Source organism: Aspergillus aculeatinus, assembly GCF_003184765.1.
Source record: "Aspergillus aculeatinus CBS 121060 unplaced genomic scaffold BO66scaffold_17, whole genome shotgun sequence".
In the NCBI taxonomy this organism is placed as follows: Eukaryota; Fungi; Ascomycota; class Eurotiomycetes; order Eurotiales; family Aspergillaceae; genus Aspergillus; species Aspergillus aculeatinus.
The window spans coordinates 399,489-417,977 of NW_020291486.1; the positions used below are offsets into that span (position 1 = coordinate 399,489).

Below are 18,489 nucleotides of genomic sequence, written 5' to 3' on the forward strand. Positions count from 1 at the left end.
AAATCAAGCAATGGCTAAGTTGAAATAAGGAAGGATTATGCCAATTACCGGCTTGGCCCCGACTTAGCGTGAGATAAGGGCATTAGTCGAGAGTGTTTCTCCCCCCCACTCCAGCCTGTCAACCACCAACCTTTTCGCCCCCTCTCACATTTCATGCCACTCCAGCCCAAGAAACCCTGAGAGCTAGAATGTCCCCTCCCGAGACAAACGAACCAGCAATACCCCATCAGTCTCAAGAGACTGAGGTAGGGGTTACGAACGAGCTGGTCAAGCTCCCCAAACTGCTTTTGGTCGCGATCGTCCTGTGCTTGGCCACTGTGTGCGTCGCAGTAGACAACACCATACTGTCCACTGCGGTCCCTCAAATCACCGACGCTTTCGACAGTATTGACGATGTGGGCTGGTATGCAGCGTACGTTCTGCCAACTCTTGCATCACTAACCCAGCGGGATCGACTCGAATAACGAGGAAGATTGTAATAGAATATACCCCTTAACCTCGTGTGCATTCCAGCCGTTCTTCGGCAAGGTCTATTCGCTTTTTTCCAACAAAGTGGTCTTTCTGGCCGCACTACTGGTCTTCGAGGTCGGGAGTGCTATTTGTGCTACAGCACCGAGCTCCAATGTCTTTATCCTTGGACGAGCCCTGGCAGGGCTGGGGTCCGCTGGGATCTCTGCCGGCACCACCCTGATTCTGGCCGAGTGCGTCCCGCTGCCGCGGCGACCGACATGGAATAGCATCATCGGCAGTACCTTTGCCCTCGGCAGTGTCGCTGGACCTCTGCTGGTATTGCCCATGTGCCACCAGACCTTGGTAACTGTTACAGCACACTGATACCGCAAGCAGGGCGGAGCCTTCACCGAGAAAACAACCTGGCGTTGGTGTTTCTACATCAATCTGCCCATCGGGGGCGTGGTCATGCTCTTTGTGACCTTCTTCTACCGGAGCAATTCCAGTGTCACGCGAGCCTCGACTGGACTATACAGCCAGATTGTCCGATTCGACGTCGGCGGCACCACCACTTTAATTTTGGCCACAATTTGCCTCCTCCTCGCACTCTCCTGGGGCGGAACCAAGTATGCCTGGGACGACACCTATATCATTGTTCTGCTAACAGTCTCCGGGATCCTCTTCTGCGTGTTCGCCGGCATTGAGCGATGGATGCAAGATAGCGCTGTTATCCCTTTACGATTGCTACACAGGCGAAGCATGGGTGCTGCGATCCTGTTTAGTCTCTGTCTTGGTGGCGTGTTCTTTGTAGGTGCTCGATACGCAACCCTAAGATCCTCCTGGCTGACTAAGATCTCACTACCGTTCCAGGTCAACGTTTATTACATACGTGAGTCACAAAACTCGCTCAAGTGCTCCACTACTATCACTAATCCAAGCCTCCAGCACTCTGGTTCCAACTGGTCGACGGAACCTCAGTCGTCGAGTCGGCCATCATGTTCATCCCGTTCATGTGCAGTGTCGTCGGCGGGTTTGTATGTGCCGGCTTCGGGACCGCCGCCACAGGATACTACACGCCGTTTGTCTACGGGGGCTCGATCCTCATGTCGGTTGGGACGGGTCTGATCGCGACGGTGCGGCCGCACCAGACCCCGCGCGCCCGCTGGATCGGGTATCAGATCCTGTGCGGCGCCGGCATCGGTCTGGGCGAAGAGCAAGGCCTCTACATGGTGCAGACCACTCTTCCCAAAGAGGATGTCGCCACGGGTCTCGGGATCGTCCTCTTCGCGCAAACGTTTGGGGGTGCCGTCTTCGTGTCCGTGGCGCAGGCGGTGTTCCTGGAACATATCACCGCAGCGCTGCGGACGCTTGCGCCCGATGTGGACCCTTACTCGGTGCTGGGGGGCGCGTCGACGGCTACGTCTCCCGCGCTGCAGAGTGTGTATGCCGTGGCGATTAAAGATGCGCTGCGTGTGGGGCTGGTTCTAGCCACCGTGTCGAGTCTGGGGGCTCTGCTGTATGACTGGCACAGTCTGAAGGGGAAAGGTGAGAATGGGAGTAGCAGTGGTCATGAGATGGTGCTTGTCGCGCAAGGGTCGGATGGAGGACAGGGGAAATAAGGACTAACAATGCAAAAGTTTAGGATAGGAAGCTTGTCTAGGGTTGGCTCGGGGGGAGGGACTATATTCGCGCATAGAGACAAAAGCTGGGCAGCTGGGCAGTAGTACTTATAATATGCTTACCAAGGTGAGAAGCTGAGATCTAACATTGAAATGCTGCTGTTCGCTACTTGTTGTGCTCTGCAGAGATCTGTAGACTATGGAGTATTGTACCACTGCTTATCTCGAATGCCCTTCAGCTACTGGGAAGTCGGTCGGAAAAGCCCGTACGTAGTAATAATCTCAACATGAGCGAAGCTGTAGGGGCTGCGAGTGTCGAAGGGTGGATATCGCAGGTCAATGAAGCGACTGAGGCTAAACTCAATAGGGTGCCCGATGTCTGTACGGACTCACCGTAATGATGCCCTAAAGCATCTAGGAAATTTCAACTTTACCGACCACATCTAACGTGAACAAAAGCTCTCTTGCATTCAACTCACTGTTGACGCCTCTATCTCATCAGGTTCTTGTTGCTTCAACCGCCTGAATACTCACAATGCCCCTCTCGACTGCCAACTTCACCACCACCGCAACCCATGTCATCCAAAGTGACCACTCGATCTCCCTCCCCGATCCGTATATGCTAGGACCCTTCGACCACCTCTACCACTTCGCAACCCCCGTCAACGCCGTGTGGATCTACCAGTCCTCGCCCTCCGTCAACTTGATCCCGGTCGAGCGACTACGCAAAGCCATCAGGCGTTTCCTAGACTACTACCCCCACCTAACCGGCCGACTGCGCATCGATCCCGCGACCGGCGTCCGGTCCATGACCCGACTCGGCACCGGGATCCATTTCTTCGAAGCCCACTGCGATGCACCGCTGCGATCCTTCGCCCGCAGCCCCTCAGCACCAGACACAGAACTCAGCGTATTCGACTTCCCCAACGCAGGGAATGCGCTGCTCGCGCCATGGGACCCGACCCTCGAAGGCGCGCAGCGCGATCCCATCCTCACCATCCAACGAACGGAGTTCGCATGCTCCTCCGTAGCCCTGGGGGTGAGGATCTCGCACGTCCTCTGCGGAGCCGGCAGCTTTCTGGGGCTATACCAGGACCTAGCGGCGATCTATCGCGCCATGGCCGACCCAGCCACAGCAGCCGGGAACAAGATTGGGTTGACGTCGCCGCCGCACCACCCGCCATTCATGGTCTCCGAAATGCTGCACATGGGAGATCACGAGCGACGACAGGCACTCGCCGACCCGCCCGCAGCCTACAGTCTGGACAACCCCGACGCGGGGGCGCAAACCCGCTCCCAGAACGAGACGGACCCCAGCACACCCTAGACACAGACCCGATCGTGGGACGAAGCTTACGCTTCTCGGCGGCAGCTGTGCTCAGTCTCAAAGCCCAGGCGGTCAACCCTGATACACCCTGCGCCCGAGTGTCCGCGTTCACCGCATTGGCAGCCCACATCTGGCAGCGGGTGCAACGGGCTCGTCTGCTCGCCGATACCAATACCGAAGGGAAAACCATGGGATCCTCCGTCTTCGGCACCAGCGTGAACTTCCTCCCGCACCTCAGCCTGCCCGACCGAACCTTTGGAAACACGGTCGTAACCCCCGTGATAGAGCTGGAGTCAACCGCGTTGACGCAGGCACCCCTCTGGCAGATCGCGGGGCTCATCAACGACCGCGTCCGACACGTCTCCCCGGCGGAGGTGCGTCAACTGGGGAGGTGGATCGCCGCGCAGCCCGACACATCGCGGATCCAGCTGAACTTTCCCGTGATGGCGGCGGCCCCGTTCATCGCGACGGGGTGGCATCGGTTTCCGCTGTACGCGGGCGCGGAGATGGATGGCGTGGCGCCTTCGCTGGCTAGTCCGGTGTTTATGGACGCGTTGTTTGATGGGATGGTGTATTTTGTTGAACCGAAGGTCAGGGATGGAGGGGTGGAGGCGGTGGCTTCGCTGCGGAGGTCGATCTGGGCGTGTTTGGAGCGGGATGAGGGGTTTGGCGGTGCGTGGGATGGGGTGTAGTTGGTGTGTTGAGGTGGAAGGGTTGGCCAGGTGTTGGAGCGAGCCGTTATCTGACTCTTGCTAAACGTCTTCTTCAATCAGGTGCAGTTAGTTTCTTTGGTTTTGAGCGATGCGGTACGGAACGTGCCGGGCCTCGTATTGGACAAATACCTTAACGGTGTTGTTGAGGTACCTGTGGACTAATTGAGATGTTACTAGCCATGGAAGAGTTCTATTAGATATAGTATGTACCTGGTAGCCTTCCACTAATCGATAAAGCTAATCTTTTGGTATCCAAATATATCCCGGGAACCGTACCTTATATCTTGTGTTATCTTCATCAAAACATGCGAAAGAGCTGCATCTACCCCAATATACCCCAATCCCAGACATCATGTTACTGAAACAGAAGTAAATACCCTAGGTAGCCACGTAAGTAAAACCTTCGAAATCTGTAAAAGCTTCTGATGTAGCTAGCAAGCTCCGAGGGAGTATTTAGATCAAACACCATATTCAAGTATACCCCTTTCTTTTGCGCCCCCCACCCCCAGCCCGCCTCGGGTCAAAATCTCCCTAGCAATCACCAGACGGTCACACTAGACACACCCCACCCCCCGCAGAAGAGGAACCCAGCGTTCCTCACACAGCATCGTCAATTGCCAAGCATCCTCCACGCATGATTGTCTCGGGATCGATCTACCGTCTCCCCCACCAAGCATCCCTCACCCCCCATCCCATATCCACCGCGACCGCCGTGGTCGTCAGCCCCGCCTCCGCCTCTCCGGCCATCCCCGGCCAGCCCCCCACCTCCAGCGTCCGACCCACCAGGTTCACGGAGGAAGTCGGCGTGCCGTACAGAGCGTGATACCCGGGCGCCCTTCGCCACCGCGGCAGTCGGGAGGCTTGGATATACCCGGCGCGGTCGCGTTCGGCAACGAGGATCGCGTCGTGCTGGCTGCTGTGGTAGGGCGGGTGGTCGAGACTATTCCAGTCCCCGTGCAGGATGTGGCAGGAGCGCAGGTGTGGGCCATCCGGGATATCGAGACGGTGGAAAAGGTTGGATATATTGCTAGAATCGATGTTGAGGGAGTCGTTATTGGCAGGCCCTTGGTCGGGGCGCGGGACAGACTGTCGAGCAGGGAAATTCAGCTCCAGATGGTGGAGGTGCGGGAGACGGCGGAGCGGGATGAGGAGGCCGTCAATGTCACTGTCACACTGCGAGGAGGGGAGAAACAAGCCCAGAGACCGGAGGTTGGGAAATTCCTCGGGGAGTCGATGCAGCTGGGCTGGCGGGAGAGTCGCTGCATCGCGGGACGACGATGATGTCCTCAGGCGCAGATGCTGCAGGCCCGCCCCGTGCGCCTCGGCCACCACCGCAACCGCGTCCGCAGGCAGGTCCACTCCGATAAAGGTGCGCAGCGAGCGGGGCAGTGTCCGGAGGAAGGCCTCCAGCAGCCCGGCGCGGTGTCGCGCCGCCTCCGGATTGATTCTTCTTCCCCTGTTCGTGAACCGCGGCATGTCCAGCTCGAGCCAGACCAGCTCGCGCAGCTGAGCTCCCCCGCTGAGAGCAGGCAGGAGGTGAATCCAGTCCACCGCAACGAACGAGAGGGACCGCACGCCCTCGCAGCGCAACTGCGTCGCCCAGAGACGACTCTGCGCGGCGCCGAACCGCATCCCCCGGAACGCGAGATGCGCCAGCGTCTCCGGCAGCCGATCCCCGTCCTCCAGCGTGATCAGCCCTCGTTCCTCGATCTCGGCCGCTGTTTCTTCCTCCTCCTTCCCAGGCGCCTCGTTCGCCCAGCGCTGCCCCCGTCGCCACGTCGACCGTCCTGTCAGCGACAGATGCGTCAGCCGCGGACTCCGAACAATCAGTTCCTTTAACGACGCCGGGCGGTGCACACTCCCCCTTCCCCTCCCCCTCCCCCTCCCCCGGCCCCGATCTGGGACCGGATCATACTCGCCGCGGAACCACTCCGCCGCGACAGACCGGAGACACGCGAGCTGCGGAGCCCCCCGGCTCGGCTGATGCAGGTGTATCCTCTGGGTCAGCGCGACCTGGGAACTGAGGATATGCACCTCCGTCGCCGGGGAGACCTCGTAGAGGCGCCGGAGAATCACCCCGGGCATGTACGTCTCGTACCACCAGCTACAATCCCCCCAAGAAATGTAGTCAGCGAGCAAGCCCACCTGAACCAGACGGAAGAGACTCAACTAAAAGCGCCGAAGCTCCCTCGCCGCCCCAAACAGATAATACAGCATCGCCTCCTGGGCATCCGACATGACGTCGAAGTTGCCACCAAACCACCCATACGGCTGGTGGCCCGTCACGACGATCGCCCGCACAAACGCGCAGCACCGCACGGGCGGATCGGGCGCGGACCACGGGCGTTTCGCCTCCTTTCGCGCCCAATCCATCCCGCCGTTGAACGCGAAATGCAGGGTCCGGAATAGGGCTGATGCGGCGACGGGGTACAGCGCTTGGCTGGTCTGCGCGAGGGCTTTCAGGGCGGTGCGGTCGGTCCAGAAGAGCTTGCGGTTTGGAGGTTAGTTTGGTGGGCTGGACAGAGGGGGAGAGAAGGGAGGGGTGCGTACGAAGGTTACGATGTGATGCCAGATTTCGGGGGGCAGATTTCCTGGTAGGGATGGGGTTGCTGGTTCGGCGTCCATGGTGTTTGTATTGGTGGGTGTGGGGTGGATGGGGCGCGGGTCGGAGAGAAAGGGGGACGGGAAACGGGGAACGGGGGAGGAGAGGGGATCTTATAGCGGGAAGACGGGGCGGGTCGAGCCCTAAATGGTGTTCCTGGCGGGGAGGCATTCACCTGAGCATAACGAGGACGGACCACGAGTGATGTCATGAATCCTGATTCAAAGTAAATCGGATGTGTAGATTTATAGGGTCAATATTCTACGATCGCGAATCTCATCTTTGTGAGTCACAGCACTCCTAGGCCACACGAGCCGCTCATCGTGTCTAGGAACAGAACAACGGCCGTGCCGCTACGCTGGCATATGAGATCTACTGCGAAACTCGGGTGTCGGCCGTTATGGAAGAAAAGTTCTTATTTCTCACTAATACAAGAGATCTACACAGAGAGAGAGAAGGAGGCCAGCGACAAATCCACACGTCTACGGCGCCGCCGCCGTCGTCACCGTCATGGTCGTCGTCCCCGTGGTCATGACACACAGCTTCTCACACTCGATCTGCACATCCGAAGAAGCTTCCTCCATACACTCAGCGCGGGCCTTGGGGGTGCTGGGACACGAGGCGATGCGGAAGTTGAACAGGAAGGTGACGCACGAGTAGTAATTGCCGGTGACGCACAGATCGCTGAGGGCGGTGGTGGTGATGACCTCGGTTTCAGTGGTGGTGGCGGTGACCAGCGTCGTGCTGGAGCCCGCGCATTCGGTCAGCTCGTAGCCCGCGACGTCGTAGATGGTGGTGGACTCGCAGGCGATCACGTCGCTGAAGAAGTCGGTGAAGGTGTAGGGGTACGGGTTGTTGGCGTAGTCGATGGAGACGGTGGTCGAGGCGCCCGCGCAGCTGGTGACGGTCGTGCCGTCGCTGACCTTCTTGGTCGTCGAGGCGCACGCGATCTGGTCGCCCAGCGAGTCCGTGAACGTGTACGGGTACTTGTTGGTCGAGGTCGAGGTCGGCAGCACCGTGTAGCCGCACGGGTTGCTGCCCGTCATCGTCGGGATGTTGCTGGCCGCCCCCGTGCACACGCAGAACGCCCCGCTAATCCCCGCGTCCGGGTCCTCGCCGATCACGCACAGCGGGTCGCTGGAGGCTGAGGCGCTGGCTGTGGTGGTGGGAGACGAGCTGATGGTACACGCCGCCGCCGTGGTCTCGGTGTCGGCCTCGTCGCGCCGCTTCAGTGCCGGGTTGGCGTCAGCGGTGAAGTCCCAGGTGATGCTTGTGGAGCACACGCTCGAGTACTTGCTTTTCAGGGCCGCGTAGCCCGTGAGCATATCGTTGGCCTCGTCCAGCGCGTTGGTCAGGCCGGAGTTGCCGGCAATGGTCGTCAGCAGCGCCGACTCCGCGTCCATCACCGTGATCAGCGTGTCGATATACCCTTGCACCGTCGTCGTGACCGTTGAGTAGGTGTTCATGAAGTTGGTGAACTGCACTGCAAACTTCTTGGTGTCGGTGTCGGAGTACGTGCTATCGAGATTGGCGCTGATCCAGTTGTCCAACGCAAGCCTGGCAAGGGAGAGTGATTCGCCGTTAGTATGACTACAAAACACACACCCGCATAGCGAAGACTCACATCTTGTTGTAGATCCGGGCGTTGGTCGATTGCATGTAGTCATTGACGTTAGTATCGGTGATGACCACACACGAAGCCGCCATCTGCCAGAGCAGCTCCATCTTGGAGCGGAACTTGGTGCGCGCTCCCATCGACTGCAGGGCATTCGTCTCGGCGGTTCCCACCCAAGGCGTGGTTGCCTTGATGGCTCCAACTCCCTTCGTGTTGGTCCAATTCTTGAAGGTCTTGCCTCCGTAGTCCTTTTTGGCAATCGCCGCCTTGAGGCGATTGAGTACCTTGCTGATTCCAATGAACTCAAAGTAGTCATCCGATGCAATGGCCGAGTAGATCTACCAGGGAGAAAAGGTCATGAGAGTCAGCGGGAGAATGTACTTGGGCCTCGACGGATACTCACGCTCTGCAAGCGATTGCCGCAGCCGAAGAAGATGACTTCGGCGTCAGCGCACGAGAAGGTGCTCGTGGTGGCACCGGTAAACATCTGGCTGAAGAAGTCCTTCAGCCATCCCATTTCCCCTGTAACACGTGGTCAGTTTCATGTCGATTGTTCCAAGGTAAGCTGAGGCGAGGAGATACTCACAGGCATGGTCCATCGTGGCCACGTCGCCAAAGTCCGTCGGCAGGTCAGCGACAGCCACCTGGGTCACTTCCACCGCACAGCCCGCGGCCGTGGTGGTATGATACCACCGCGGCATGTCCGTCTGCGAGCCTACAATCAGACCGTTCGTCTCACTGTTGTACCAGTCGTATCCGTTGGTGTAGGGGGGCACGGTGACGGTGGTATCCGCGCCCAAAGCGCATTTGCCCACCGATTTGATCGTCTCGCGCTTGGCCCCTTCGCGTTTCTCAATAAATTTGCCATGTGCACCTGGGGCCCTGGCCGGCGCGGTGGTCATCCTTGCGCTCGCGGGCTCAGTCCTTCGGAGTCCGGTCACTGTCGCAGTTGCTCTTGCTGTTGACGTCGGCATCATCACGGTGCCGGTGCCAGTCATCCGGGGAAGATCCGCGGCCACTCCACGACGTTTCAGGTCGATGGACGGCCACGCATACTCGGATTCCGCCAGCATCGGCCAATCGTCCTCGTACGAGGCGTCATCGTCGCCGTAGAACGGGATAAAGTGCCACGCACATGCCTGGCAGCCCGAAAAGCTATCATAGTTGAGCGCCAGATCCGCTCCCGTCGCCACGGCGGGACAGGCGGCCGTGGTCTCCGAAGTGAAGGTCTTCGTTGTGGCGGTCATATCGCATCCGGTCACCGAGTAGCAGGTGGTCGAGGTGCAATCCGTGGTCGCAATGGCGGATTCGGTTGCAATGGTGCAGTACACGTCGCAGTTCGAGGTCGTGGTCGTGCTGGAACATGTCGTAGTGGTCGAGGAGTCATCGTCGTCGTCGCCATCGCCACTGCCTCCACCAGTAATGTCTACCCCGATGGGGCAGATAGGGCAGTCAGAATCACAGAACAGTGCACCTACCACGCAGGCTCAGAGGTTAGCTTCTCTGTGACATGAGGAAGAAGGGAGAATAATCACTGACAACCAGTACCACATCCCGCACAGCCCGCTGTTGCCGTCGGGCTTGGAGGCTTGCCACTCGTCCATTTGGTGGTCTTGCTGTTGAGCTTGGTATCGTGAGTGGTGTCCGTGGTGCTGGGATAGACGACCGGTGTCACCGTCGTAGTCACGGGAGGCAGAATAGTTCCCGAGATCACCGTAGTTGAGCCACCCAGAGTCTCGGTGACAGCCGGCTCCACGTAGGTGTAGTCGCCCCAGACGACGACGTTGGACGTCTCGGTGGCGGTGGTAGTGGCAGCCGACACCACGGTGGTGCCTCCGATGGTACTAGAATCATGGTCAGTCACATCCAACAGCCGGGGTGGAACGGGGGTTGCGAGCACTTACGGAGTCCAAGTAATAGCAAACGGTGATGGCTCGACCGAGGAGGTCAGCCAGATCGTGCCAGTGGTGCTGCCATTGGGGAGATTGACGCCCCAGACAGGAATTGCGGTCGTCTGCACCGGAGGAATGCTGATGATGGTTGGGAACCAGTAGCTAACGTGAGAGGTGACTGCCGTCACATCCCCGCCACTGGAGGCGGACGTCGTCTCAGTCACCACGGTAGTGTAGGTCAGGGTGGTAGTCCAGGGGGGCAGGGTGATGGTTGTCGTGCTGCTGAGGGGCTGAGGGGGCCAAATCAACGAACATCCGGGAACGGCCGTCACTGATGGACTGTCTTCGTCCCAGATTGATGGATTAATGTACACTTCGCAGCTCGATCCCTCCGAGGCCGAAGTCGACCCGTTGGAGGTGAGCAGGTCGATCGCCCAGTCGGCAATTCCCAAGAAGTTGTAGCCCTCGTAGAGTTCGGCGCGGCTCGCTTTGATATCATCGTCCATATAGCCCGCCCACTGGGTGTCGTTCCAAACCATAATGTTGGAGTTCGAATCTTCGTCAATGTACGTATAAACCTCCTCTTCTTCCGCAATCCCTGCGAGCTCGGCATTGGAGATATACCCAGCAGTGTCCGTGCAAGCGCCTGGAACCGCTCCCGAATCCGGGCCGGTGAAGGTGCATTCGGGGCCGTAGCAATCGGCCTCAGTCATTTGGAAGGATCGGGCGTAGCTCGCTACTCCCACAGCCACCATATTCGAGGGCACGCCCGCCTTAGTGATCATCGATAAGGCACTGACAGTCTCTGTCAAGTTCACATGGGACCGCAAGCAACCGCCTTGGGGACAGCCCGGATCAGCATACGTATTGTTCCAGTCCCACTGCCCGTGCAGATCGTAGGCCATCAGAACAATATAATCCACCACCTCACTGATGGCCATAATGGGAATGCCCTTCAAGTACCAAAACGAGGAAGGTGCCGTCGTTGAGATAGTCTTATCCGGGGCATCAATTGCCATCTGCATCTGCAGCTCCAGAAGAAAGAGGAAGAAATTGGTCCCGTCATCCGTACTGTCGGCAGGAATATCTGGAATATCTGGCTCAGCAGGATACTCCCAGTCCCAGTCCACACCGTCGAGATCGTAGGTGGTGAGTAGATCAATGGTATTCGTGATCAGGGTAGCCCGGTTAGTGCTATCGGAGACTGCAGACCGAAAGATGTCGTACGTGTCCGCGTCGGTCGAGAAGTCCCATCCACCCACAGTGATGATGCGCTTGACTCCATCCAACTCGACAAAGTCATTCCACTGATCTTCCAGGCTGGAGATATTATAGGACAGGTCTGCATTCAGCGTGGCGAAGGACATGTGGATATGGGTGTATAGACTCGTATCGATATCCGCAATCATGGTACGCATACAGGCGCGCTCCACATCGTAGCCCTCGAAATATCCAATCTTAAAGACCTCGCTGGGAGCGTCACTCTGTACAATCTCGGTTCCACAGTTCGAGATACAACCGTTCGTGTTATTCGCGGCCGTGCCCGGGTTGCCTGTGGTTGACTCGGTCGGGGTACAGAACTCTGCCGTAATACCACACTGCCCCCAGATATCACAACAGGCGTTCAGCGGGCACTCGTTCAGGGTACTAAGATTTGTTCCATATGGAACACTGACTGTGCCATTCACTTGCGGCCCGCAGACGGCGTTGGCGATCACCGCAGGCATCGGGGGATAACCCGAGCTCAGACACATGTATTCACCGACGAGAAGATCACCGCAGCCCAACCATCCCCATGTCTCGGTATTGTAGCTCTCGATCTCGTCCTTGGTCAGAGTATATGTGGCGGCGAGGACGTCGCAAGAGTCGCCGGTCTGAATCAGGTATGAGTAACAATAACCATCTGCATCAGGCGAGGGGGCATAATCTGGAGCGGATCCCTCCGTGCAACAGATATACTCGCCCACAGTCAGGTTCGAGCATAGGGTGGAACTGGGGTTGTAGGTACTGAGCTCAGTCGCTGTAATGCCACACTCGGTCGCTAGTGTCGCACACGTATCCCCGGAAACCACCTGCACTGCCGTACAAGTCGTGCTGTCATCGTCATCGTCACGCGAGCGAAGCTGACTCCGGGCATACCGCTGACGAGCCCAGAGACTGGTGGAGTTGGCTCGGGCGTGTGACACAGTGGGGATCGAATAGGTGAGATTCTGCCAGACCGTGCTATCATCCAGAGTGGTTATGCAGCTACTGTTGCGCCACGTCTGCACCGCAGTTTGAGCGGCCGACAAGTCTCCGCTGGCACTGATGATGACGCCGAAGGCGTACCGGGCACTGTGCTGACTGCTGCAGAGCTGCACCATTAGAGTTTCGGAAATCCCCTTGTCTTGAATCTCTTCAATGAGCGACTCAAGAATGGGAGCAAGAAGGTTCTGGCCGTGGAGGCTGCTGCCCATATACAGACCCACCGTGGTCTGTCCCGCGAGGGCAAAATTGATGGTCTCATTACAGGCAGCCGACGGATTGAGTGTCTCGTAGGCCAGAAGCTGGGTCAACGCGGCGACCGCGTCGCTATCAGAGGATGCTGCCGACGAGGCCGTGTCGCGGGAAATCTGCAGAGACGAGACCACGGAGGTCATGTTGGTAGGCATCAGACACGAAGTACTTCCAGTTTGCGCGGTGGTGTCAGCAACCAGGTCCGCCGTGCAGCCACGAAGACCGACTCGACTCTGAGACTGATTGACAGTGGTGTATAGAGCGAATTGCAGTAGCATTGTCTCATCACACAGAGAGAGCCGGTGGATGCCGGGGTAGACCGGCCAGGCCGACGAATCGAGTCCCAGGTCAGTACAACTTCCTGGACAAGCAGCGCGAAGGAACTCCCATGACCGCGACGGAGTGTAATTTCCCGCCACTACGGCAGCTTTCAGGTCCTCCAAGTCGACCGTGGCCTTTGGCTCAGAGGCCGACCGTGTACTGATTGGGTTGGCACTGAGAAAGGCCGACAAGGCTGACTGAGCATCGACACTGTCTGCGACGACCCCTGGACCCAGCAGGGCTAACCCAGTCGTGAAGGCTTGGGTCATGCGAGGGGGCTTCATGGTAGCTCAGACTCCGAAAGCAGAGTATGTCGTTTAATCAAGAGAGAAGATTGAACAAATGAAGGTATCCAAAGAACAAAATAAAGAAATAGAAAAGAGAGGGAGAAAGAGAGAGAGAGAGAGAGAGAGAGAGAGAGAGAGAGAGGAAAGAGTGACAAAGAGAGAACGTGGGAGGCTATAGGAAATTCAGGGTCAACATAGCGACTGTGAAGAGCTTGAAGCAATGACAAAAACAGTGCAGCGGGCAATGCGCTCGCTTTATACCATCCTCAAAGTCGCCTCATCTCGCGCACCCCCCTCCGCCGTCAAGACTGTAGATACTAACACTGCCTCAGAGGACATTACTCGACGCAACGCTAAAGCACCACACAACCACACCAGACGCCATCGTCTGTAAGTTGACTTACGCAACACAATCAATCCATACTGGACCAACGCAAGGCTATCCTCTCATTTCATTTTCCAGGTGGAACCTATGCTTTGGCTACTAGTGCAGGAGCAGACTTGAGCCAGCGGCATGCATGTATCTGCCCCGCCTTCACGCCACTTCTGCAAACCACGAGGCATTCGCCAAGTCAGAACGAAGTTAGACCGAAAGAAACTTAGTCTTTAGCCCCCAAACTGCCTATTCCATGTGCCGTGAAAAATTGAGAGATCAGACAATCGATCAACCATATATCGCTAGCTCTGGGACTAACATTGAGGCTAGCTCCGTCCTGCAGGATGCCCAGGATGCCCAGGATGCTTTTGCCTCCTTGTCATTCTAGCCTGGACTATGGTTGGCTCTTGGCTGTCGTTGGGGCTCCGCGCTTAGCGAGCTTAGCAGAGCTTCGCTTATTGTATTGAGGCTTGGCAGGGGGGAGACTATGCCGAGTCAGGCAGTCAATGCCGGCCCTGAGTGCCAAGAAGTTACCTATCATACTGTTCCTAGTACTGTTCCTAGTACTGTTCCTAGTACTGTTCCTAGTACTGCTCCTAGTAACAGACCTAGTAACTGACCTAGTAACTGACCTAGTAATTTACCTTCTACTCCGGCCATCCTTTAACGGTGGAATAGTGGGAGGGTTCGCATTTAGAATAATTCTAGGAGGTGTAGTATGTGCCTGACCGAGCCTCCCTCCCTTTTGGGCTCTATATAAACGATACGTCGGTTCATCGCTTTGTTCGGCAGTCGATCAAGTCTCCTGCACCCTTGCTGGTCGCTTTCTCAACTAAAATGGCTTTTAACACCCTTATCGCATCAGTTCTGGTGGCGAGCCGTCTCACTGCGGGATACTTGATCGCCCCCTCTGGCACCGCATTTCCCGGGGCAAACTCAGACTGCAGTGAATGGGTTACCTACACGACCGGCTTGACCTGCGCCGACATCGAGGCCACATACTCGATCACCGAAGAGGATTTTCTTGCATGGGTAGGTCAACTCTTGCATCCCGCGACGTGCAGGGTCTGACACATGAAAATAGAATCCCTACCTCTCGCTACTGTACACCGACTGCAATTTGGTTGCGGGCTATGACTACTGCGTGGACATCGACTTTGAGACCTTCGGGACCACATCGTCCTCATCAATCTCGTCGACCTCGTCCACAACATCGCAGACTTCCACTCCATCTGTCGCGAGTACATTGATCACAAGCACCATCTCTGCTTCCACGACCGGATCTGCGACCGTGGCGAGCGCGGGATTCACTACACCTTCGCCCATTCAAACAGGCATGACGGCCACATGCGACGAGTTCTACCTCGTGGTCTCCGGAGACACGTGCGCGGCCATTGCCTCTAATGCCGGTATTGCACTGTCCGACTTCTACGCCTGGAACCCTGCGGTTGGTAGCAGCTGTGCGGACCTCGACATCGGTGATTATGTGTGCATCGGGGCAACGGGGAGTGCAATCTCATCCACAGCAGCAACAGCCACGGTCACCAGCAGCGGTACGGGCATTGTTACGCCAGCCCCGATTCAGACCGGCATGACCGCCACCTGCGACGCGTTCCATCTCGTCGTCTCCGGAGACACGTGCGCGGCCATTGCCTCCGATGCCGGTATTGCACTGTCCGACTTCTACGCCTGGAACCCTGCGGTTGGCAGCAGTTGCGCTGACCTCGATGTTGGTGATTATGTGTGCATCGGGGCGACTGGGACTGTAACCACAGCCACAGCCACAAGCAGCGGCACTGGCATCGTCACGCCCGCCCCGATTCAGACAGGCATGACCGCCACCTGCGATGCGTTCCATCTCGTGGTCGCCGGAGATACCTGCTCGGTCATTGCGTCCGACGCGGGGATCGCACTGACTGACTTCTACGCCTGGAACCCTGCTGTCGGCAGCAGCTGCGCTGACCTGGACGTGGGCGATTATGTGTGCATCGGAATTGAGGGAGGCACCACCACTGCTACTGCGACGACAACATCGGCAACGACAACCGGCAATGGAGTCACGACTCCCACTCCGATCCAGACGGGCATGGTGTCGGACTGCGATTCCTTCTACTATGTGGTCACTGGGGACGGCTGCTCGAGCATCGCGAGCGCGGAGGGGGTCACCGTGGCTGAATTGGAGGAGTGGAACCCGGCCATTGGGACGGATTGCACGGATTTGTGGACCGAAACCTATATTTGCGTGGGAATCTTGTAGTTCGATCCGGAAGTTATTGTACCCCAATGTAATGTATAGGCGAAGAGGTCATTCGGGCACGCGGCTGAATTGTTCTCGCATTTTGGTCTATATGCAGTTTCGAAGTTGGTTTTTGAACATGTTCAGGTTGTTAAAAGGGACTTTTTGCTTAATCGACCCTTTGTGTAGAATGTTTCTCCTCCGGCGCCATCTGCATCAACACAAGACCCGGCAGCACTAGAACTTGTTTTTCTTGTTTTTTCCCCTTCGACTCTCAGCCAGCTGGATTATCTTAGATTTAGCCTTAAAGCTCTTCGATTCTTTCGGAATCAAATGCCAAATCCGGACAGTACAGTACTATCCAATCTAACTCTCCCGGAAAGTGTCCGGCCTTGCACTATTGAAAAATCATGGTCCCTAAGTTAGTCCCGACCAGCCCCTGCTTGTCGGAGATTAGATTAGCGTAATTAGCACCTCGTATCCAGCCGCTCCTCGTGGCTCGATCTTAAGTTTGACGTTCCTGCAGGACTCCTGCATCCTGCGTCGGAACCGAATTGTTTTTGGCCCCCATGCACTAGTATATCCAAACTATATCTTAGCGGATCCGAACAGACCAATCCAAACCGAGGCCTGGAGGCTAGAATGGTGAGGAGTGCAGAGATTTATCTGAGCTAAGGGACGTGCGGCGGAGGTAATCTTACTCTTAAGTCGGTTGCTCAGAGCTTCCGCACATTGACGTTGGTGCATCCGACATACGTTCTTGTCGGGAGAGAAATATGAAATGCTCTTTGGAACCTGTTAGCCGTAAGTTACGGATAAAGGATGTTACCGCCGCCGTACTGTATTGTACTGTACTGTACCTAGTTATACCTGTCAGCGGTCCACTGGTCATGCTGCTGCTCACCGCCCACCCCGGTGGTTATCTCTGTAGCCTGACGGCCCTGAATTGTCTACCTATTCACTTATCCACGTCCCCGACGAAACCTTATCCACCGTGCTGCGCTGCTCTAGTACATTCATCTTCCTCAAACCTAGATGAACTAGCCATAATCACTGCAACACGCACCTAATCTTCTCATTAAACTTCTCTTTCTCCTTAAGTCACGGAATGTGACCGCTCTCCGATTGCGCCCAACCATACATACCCACAAGAATGCCATTCTGTAAATTGCAGTTCCCCGACTCTTTCGTCGGATGGCTCCACCTCCTCACCCTGACCTACGCCATCTTCATAATCCTATCCCAATGGCGCCAAGAACGTCTCCAAAGCCGCCTTCGGGCAGCTCCCATCCCCCACCCCCCCGAACCAGACCCCTCAAAGCAAGACGAAGCAGACCCCGCCCAAGACATCCCCGTCCCGCGCCTCCCCTACAACGAAACCACCCTCGTCGCCCTCATCACCGAGATCTACCGCACCTACCAGCAACTCAACTACATCAGCCCAGACGAACTCATCTGGCCCCCAGCCCACGGAGCCGGCCACGCGATCAACGAGCCCCTCTGCGCGGCCCTGCACCTCGACCCCGCCGTGATCTCGCTGATGAAGCGCCTGCCCTACCCCCGGACCTCGCGGCTCGCCGAAACCGTCCCGATCACCCCGCTCTCGCGCGCCTTCGTCTACCTCGAGGACGAGGAGATCCGCGGCGGTCGGGACCCCAAGCGGTACGGGCATGTTGACGAGCTGCGGGGGGATGTCTTGCGCCCGCAGGAGATCGCGCTGAGCTGTCCCGCGGATGAAGGGGAGTGTTGGATTTTGGATGTGGCGGAGAGTAAGCCCCCCCCCTCTCCTTTCCCCTCTCTTTATTCCTGTTCGGGTAGAGGCTGTATGGCGAGAGTTCGAGCGGTTGATCTGGAGATGATACGTAGATACCATTCGAGTCTGGGAGTGGGATGGGCTCCAGTCCAGCGGCAGCGGCGACGACGCCATTGACTTGCGCGCGTATCACGCCCACCACGCCCCGACGTTTCTATCGGATCATTTGGAGAAGCTGCGGGCGCTGCAGATGATTCCCTGTGGTCACAGCGGGGCGCGGGGCTACTGGGTTCTGGATTCGGGTGAGGTGGTGTGTTGCCCCCCCCTCCCCTTTCTCGCTTCTTGCTTCTTCCTGCAATCGCGATGCTAAACTGCAGGGCAGTATCCTCGGATCAAGAGAACGCTGCAGGAGCAGTACGGCTGGCCGTATGATTTCCGGGAGGCGGAGTGGAAGGCGGCGGCGGAGGAGATCTGGGAGCGGCTGTTGCCGTTTTGATCCGGCTTTTTAGATGAGGGGTTCCACCTGGATATATGCACCGGGTGATGAAGAAGGATGATGGTCTTGTATCGTTGTTAGGCTTATGCTAAAGTATAACTTACTGGGCTACACACTTGGTAAGAATATAGTCTGGCCCGATATACACACCGAGGGCAGCTGACCTACCACACTTACCCACGCATCGCATGCGTAAGGTACCCAGCCTGTCCCCGTCGAGATGTCGAAAGCATCACGAAAATCCACTCTTAGGGCTGAGACTCCTGGACGTGTTATTCGGTACGTGACGACAGGGGTCAGCCTGGA

The 18,489-nt window shown here is 57.2% G+C and overlaps 6 protein-coding genes across 6 annotated transcripts; 4 read left to right on the forward strand and 2 right to left on the reverse strand.

The window, feature by feature from the left end:
• Positions 1-143: 143 nt before the first annotated feature.
• Positions 144-2,204, forward strand: BO66DRAFT_390961 (MDR family MFS transporter). Its single transcript, XM_025647140.1, has 5 exons — positions 144-412; positions 483-786; positions 847-1,257; positions 1,321-1,339; positions 1,396-2,204. Exons 1-5 carry the CDS (start codon positions 189-191, stop codon positions 2,067-2,069), a joined length of 1,632 nt encoding a protein of 543 aa, XP_025505224.1. The 5' UTR covers positions 144-188; the 3' UTR covers positions 2,070-2,204.
• A 400-nt stretch (positions 2,205-2,604) lies between these two features.
• BO66DRAFT_470553 (uncharacterized protein) lies at positions 2,605-4,088 on the forward strand (the record flags this gene model as incomplete). Its single annotated transcript, XM_025652799.1, has 2 exons — positions 2,605-3,328; positions 3,403-4,088. The coding sequence occupies 2 exons, from the start codon at positions 2,605-2,607 to the stop codon at positions 4,086-4,088; spliced, it is 1,410 nt and encodes a 469-aa protein (XP_025505225.1).
• A 675-nt stretch (positions 4,089-4,763) lies between these two features.
• BO66DRAFT_448706 (uncharacterized protein) lies at positions 4,764-6,734 on the reverse strand (the record flags this gene model as incomplete). Its single annotated transcript, XM_025651758.1, has 3 exons — positions 4,764-6,213; positions 6,322-6,596; positions 6,660-6,734. 3 exons carry the CDS (start codon positions 6,732-6,734, stop codon positions 4,764-4,766), a joined length of 1,800 nt encoding a protein of 599 aa, XP_025505226.1.
• Positions 6,735-9,708: 2,974 nt separating this feature from the next.
• Positions 9,709-13,319, reverse strand: BO66DRAFT_289045 (class V chitinase Chi100; the record flags this gene model as incomplete). Its single annotated transcript, XM_025643159.1, has 4 exons — positions 9,709-9,800; positions 9,866-10,170; positions 10,231-12,312; positions 12,358-13,319. Coding segments are annotated over 4 exons (3,441 nt in total), but the record flags the coding sequence as incomplete, so codon positions are not given.
• A 1,216-nt stretch (positions 13,320-14,535) lies between these two features.
• BO66DRAFT_448710 (LysM peptidoglycan-binding domain-containing protein) lies at positions 14,536-15,955 on the forward strand (the record flags this gene model as incomplete). Its single annotated transcript, XM_025651759.1, has 3 exons — positions 14,536-14,730; positions 14,783-14,877; positions 14,956-15,955. 3 exons carry the CDS (start codon positions 14,536-14,538, stop codon positions 15,953-15,955), a joined length of 1,290 nt encoding a protein of 429 aa, XP_025505228.1.
• Positions 15,956-16,916: 961 nt separating this feature from the next.
• On the forward strand, positions 16,917-18,242 carry BO66DRAFT_390963 (uncharacterized protein). Its single transcript, XM_025647141.1, has 3 exons — positions 16,917-17,703; positions 17,801-17,997; positions 18,070-18,242. Exons 1-3 carry the CDS (start codon positions 17,088-17,090, stop codon positions 18,181-18,183), a joined length of 927 nt encoding a protein of 308 aa, XP_025505229.1. The 5' UTR covers positions 16,917-17,087; the 3' UTR covers positions 18,184-18,242.
• Positions 18,243-18,489: the final 247 nt, after the last annotated feature.

What these genes read in the sequence shown, in the direction of transcription:
- BO66DRAFT_390961 (XM_025647140.1), top strand. Translation starts at nt 189, where the DNA reads ATGTCCCCTCCCGAGACAAACGAACCAGCAATACCCCATCAGTCTCAA. An exon ending in GATGTGGGCTGGTATGCAGC is followed by an intron (nt 413 to 482) that starts GTACGTTCTGCC and finishes AGATTGTAATAG; the next exon opens with AATATACCCCTTAACCTCGT. An exon ending in GTGTCGCTGGACCTCTGCTG is followed by an intron (nt 787 to 846) that starts GTATTGCCCATG and finishes TACCGCAAGCAG; the next exon opens with GGCGGAGCCTTCACCGAGAA.
- BO66DRAFT_390963 (XM_025647141.1), top strand. Translation starts at nt 17,088, where the DNA reads ATGCCATTCTGTAAATTGCAGTTCCCCGACTCTTTCGTCGGATGGCTC. An exon ending in GATTTTGGATGTGGCGGAGA is followed by an intron (nt 17,704 to 17,800) that starts GTAAGCCCCCCC and finishes GATGATACGTAG; the next exon opens with ATACCATTCGAGTCTGGGAG. An exon ending in TTCTGGATTCGGGTGAGGTG is followed by an intron (nt 17,998 to 18,069) that starts GTGTGTTGCCCC and finishes ACTGCAGGGCAG; the next exon opens with TATCCTCGGATCAAGAGAAC.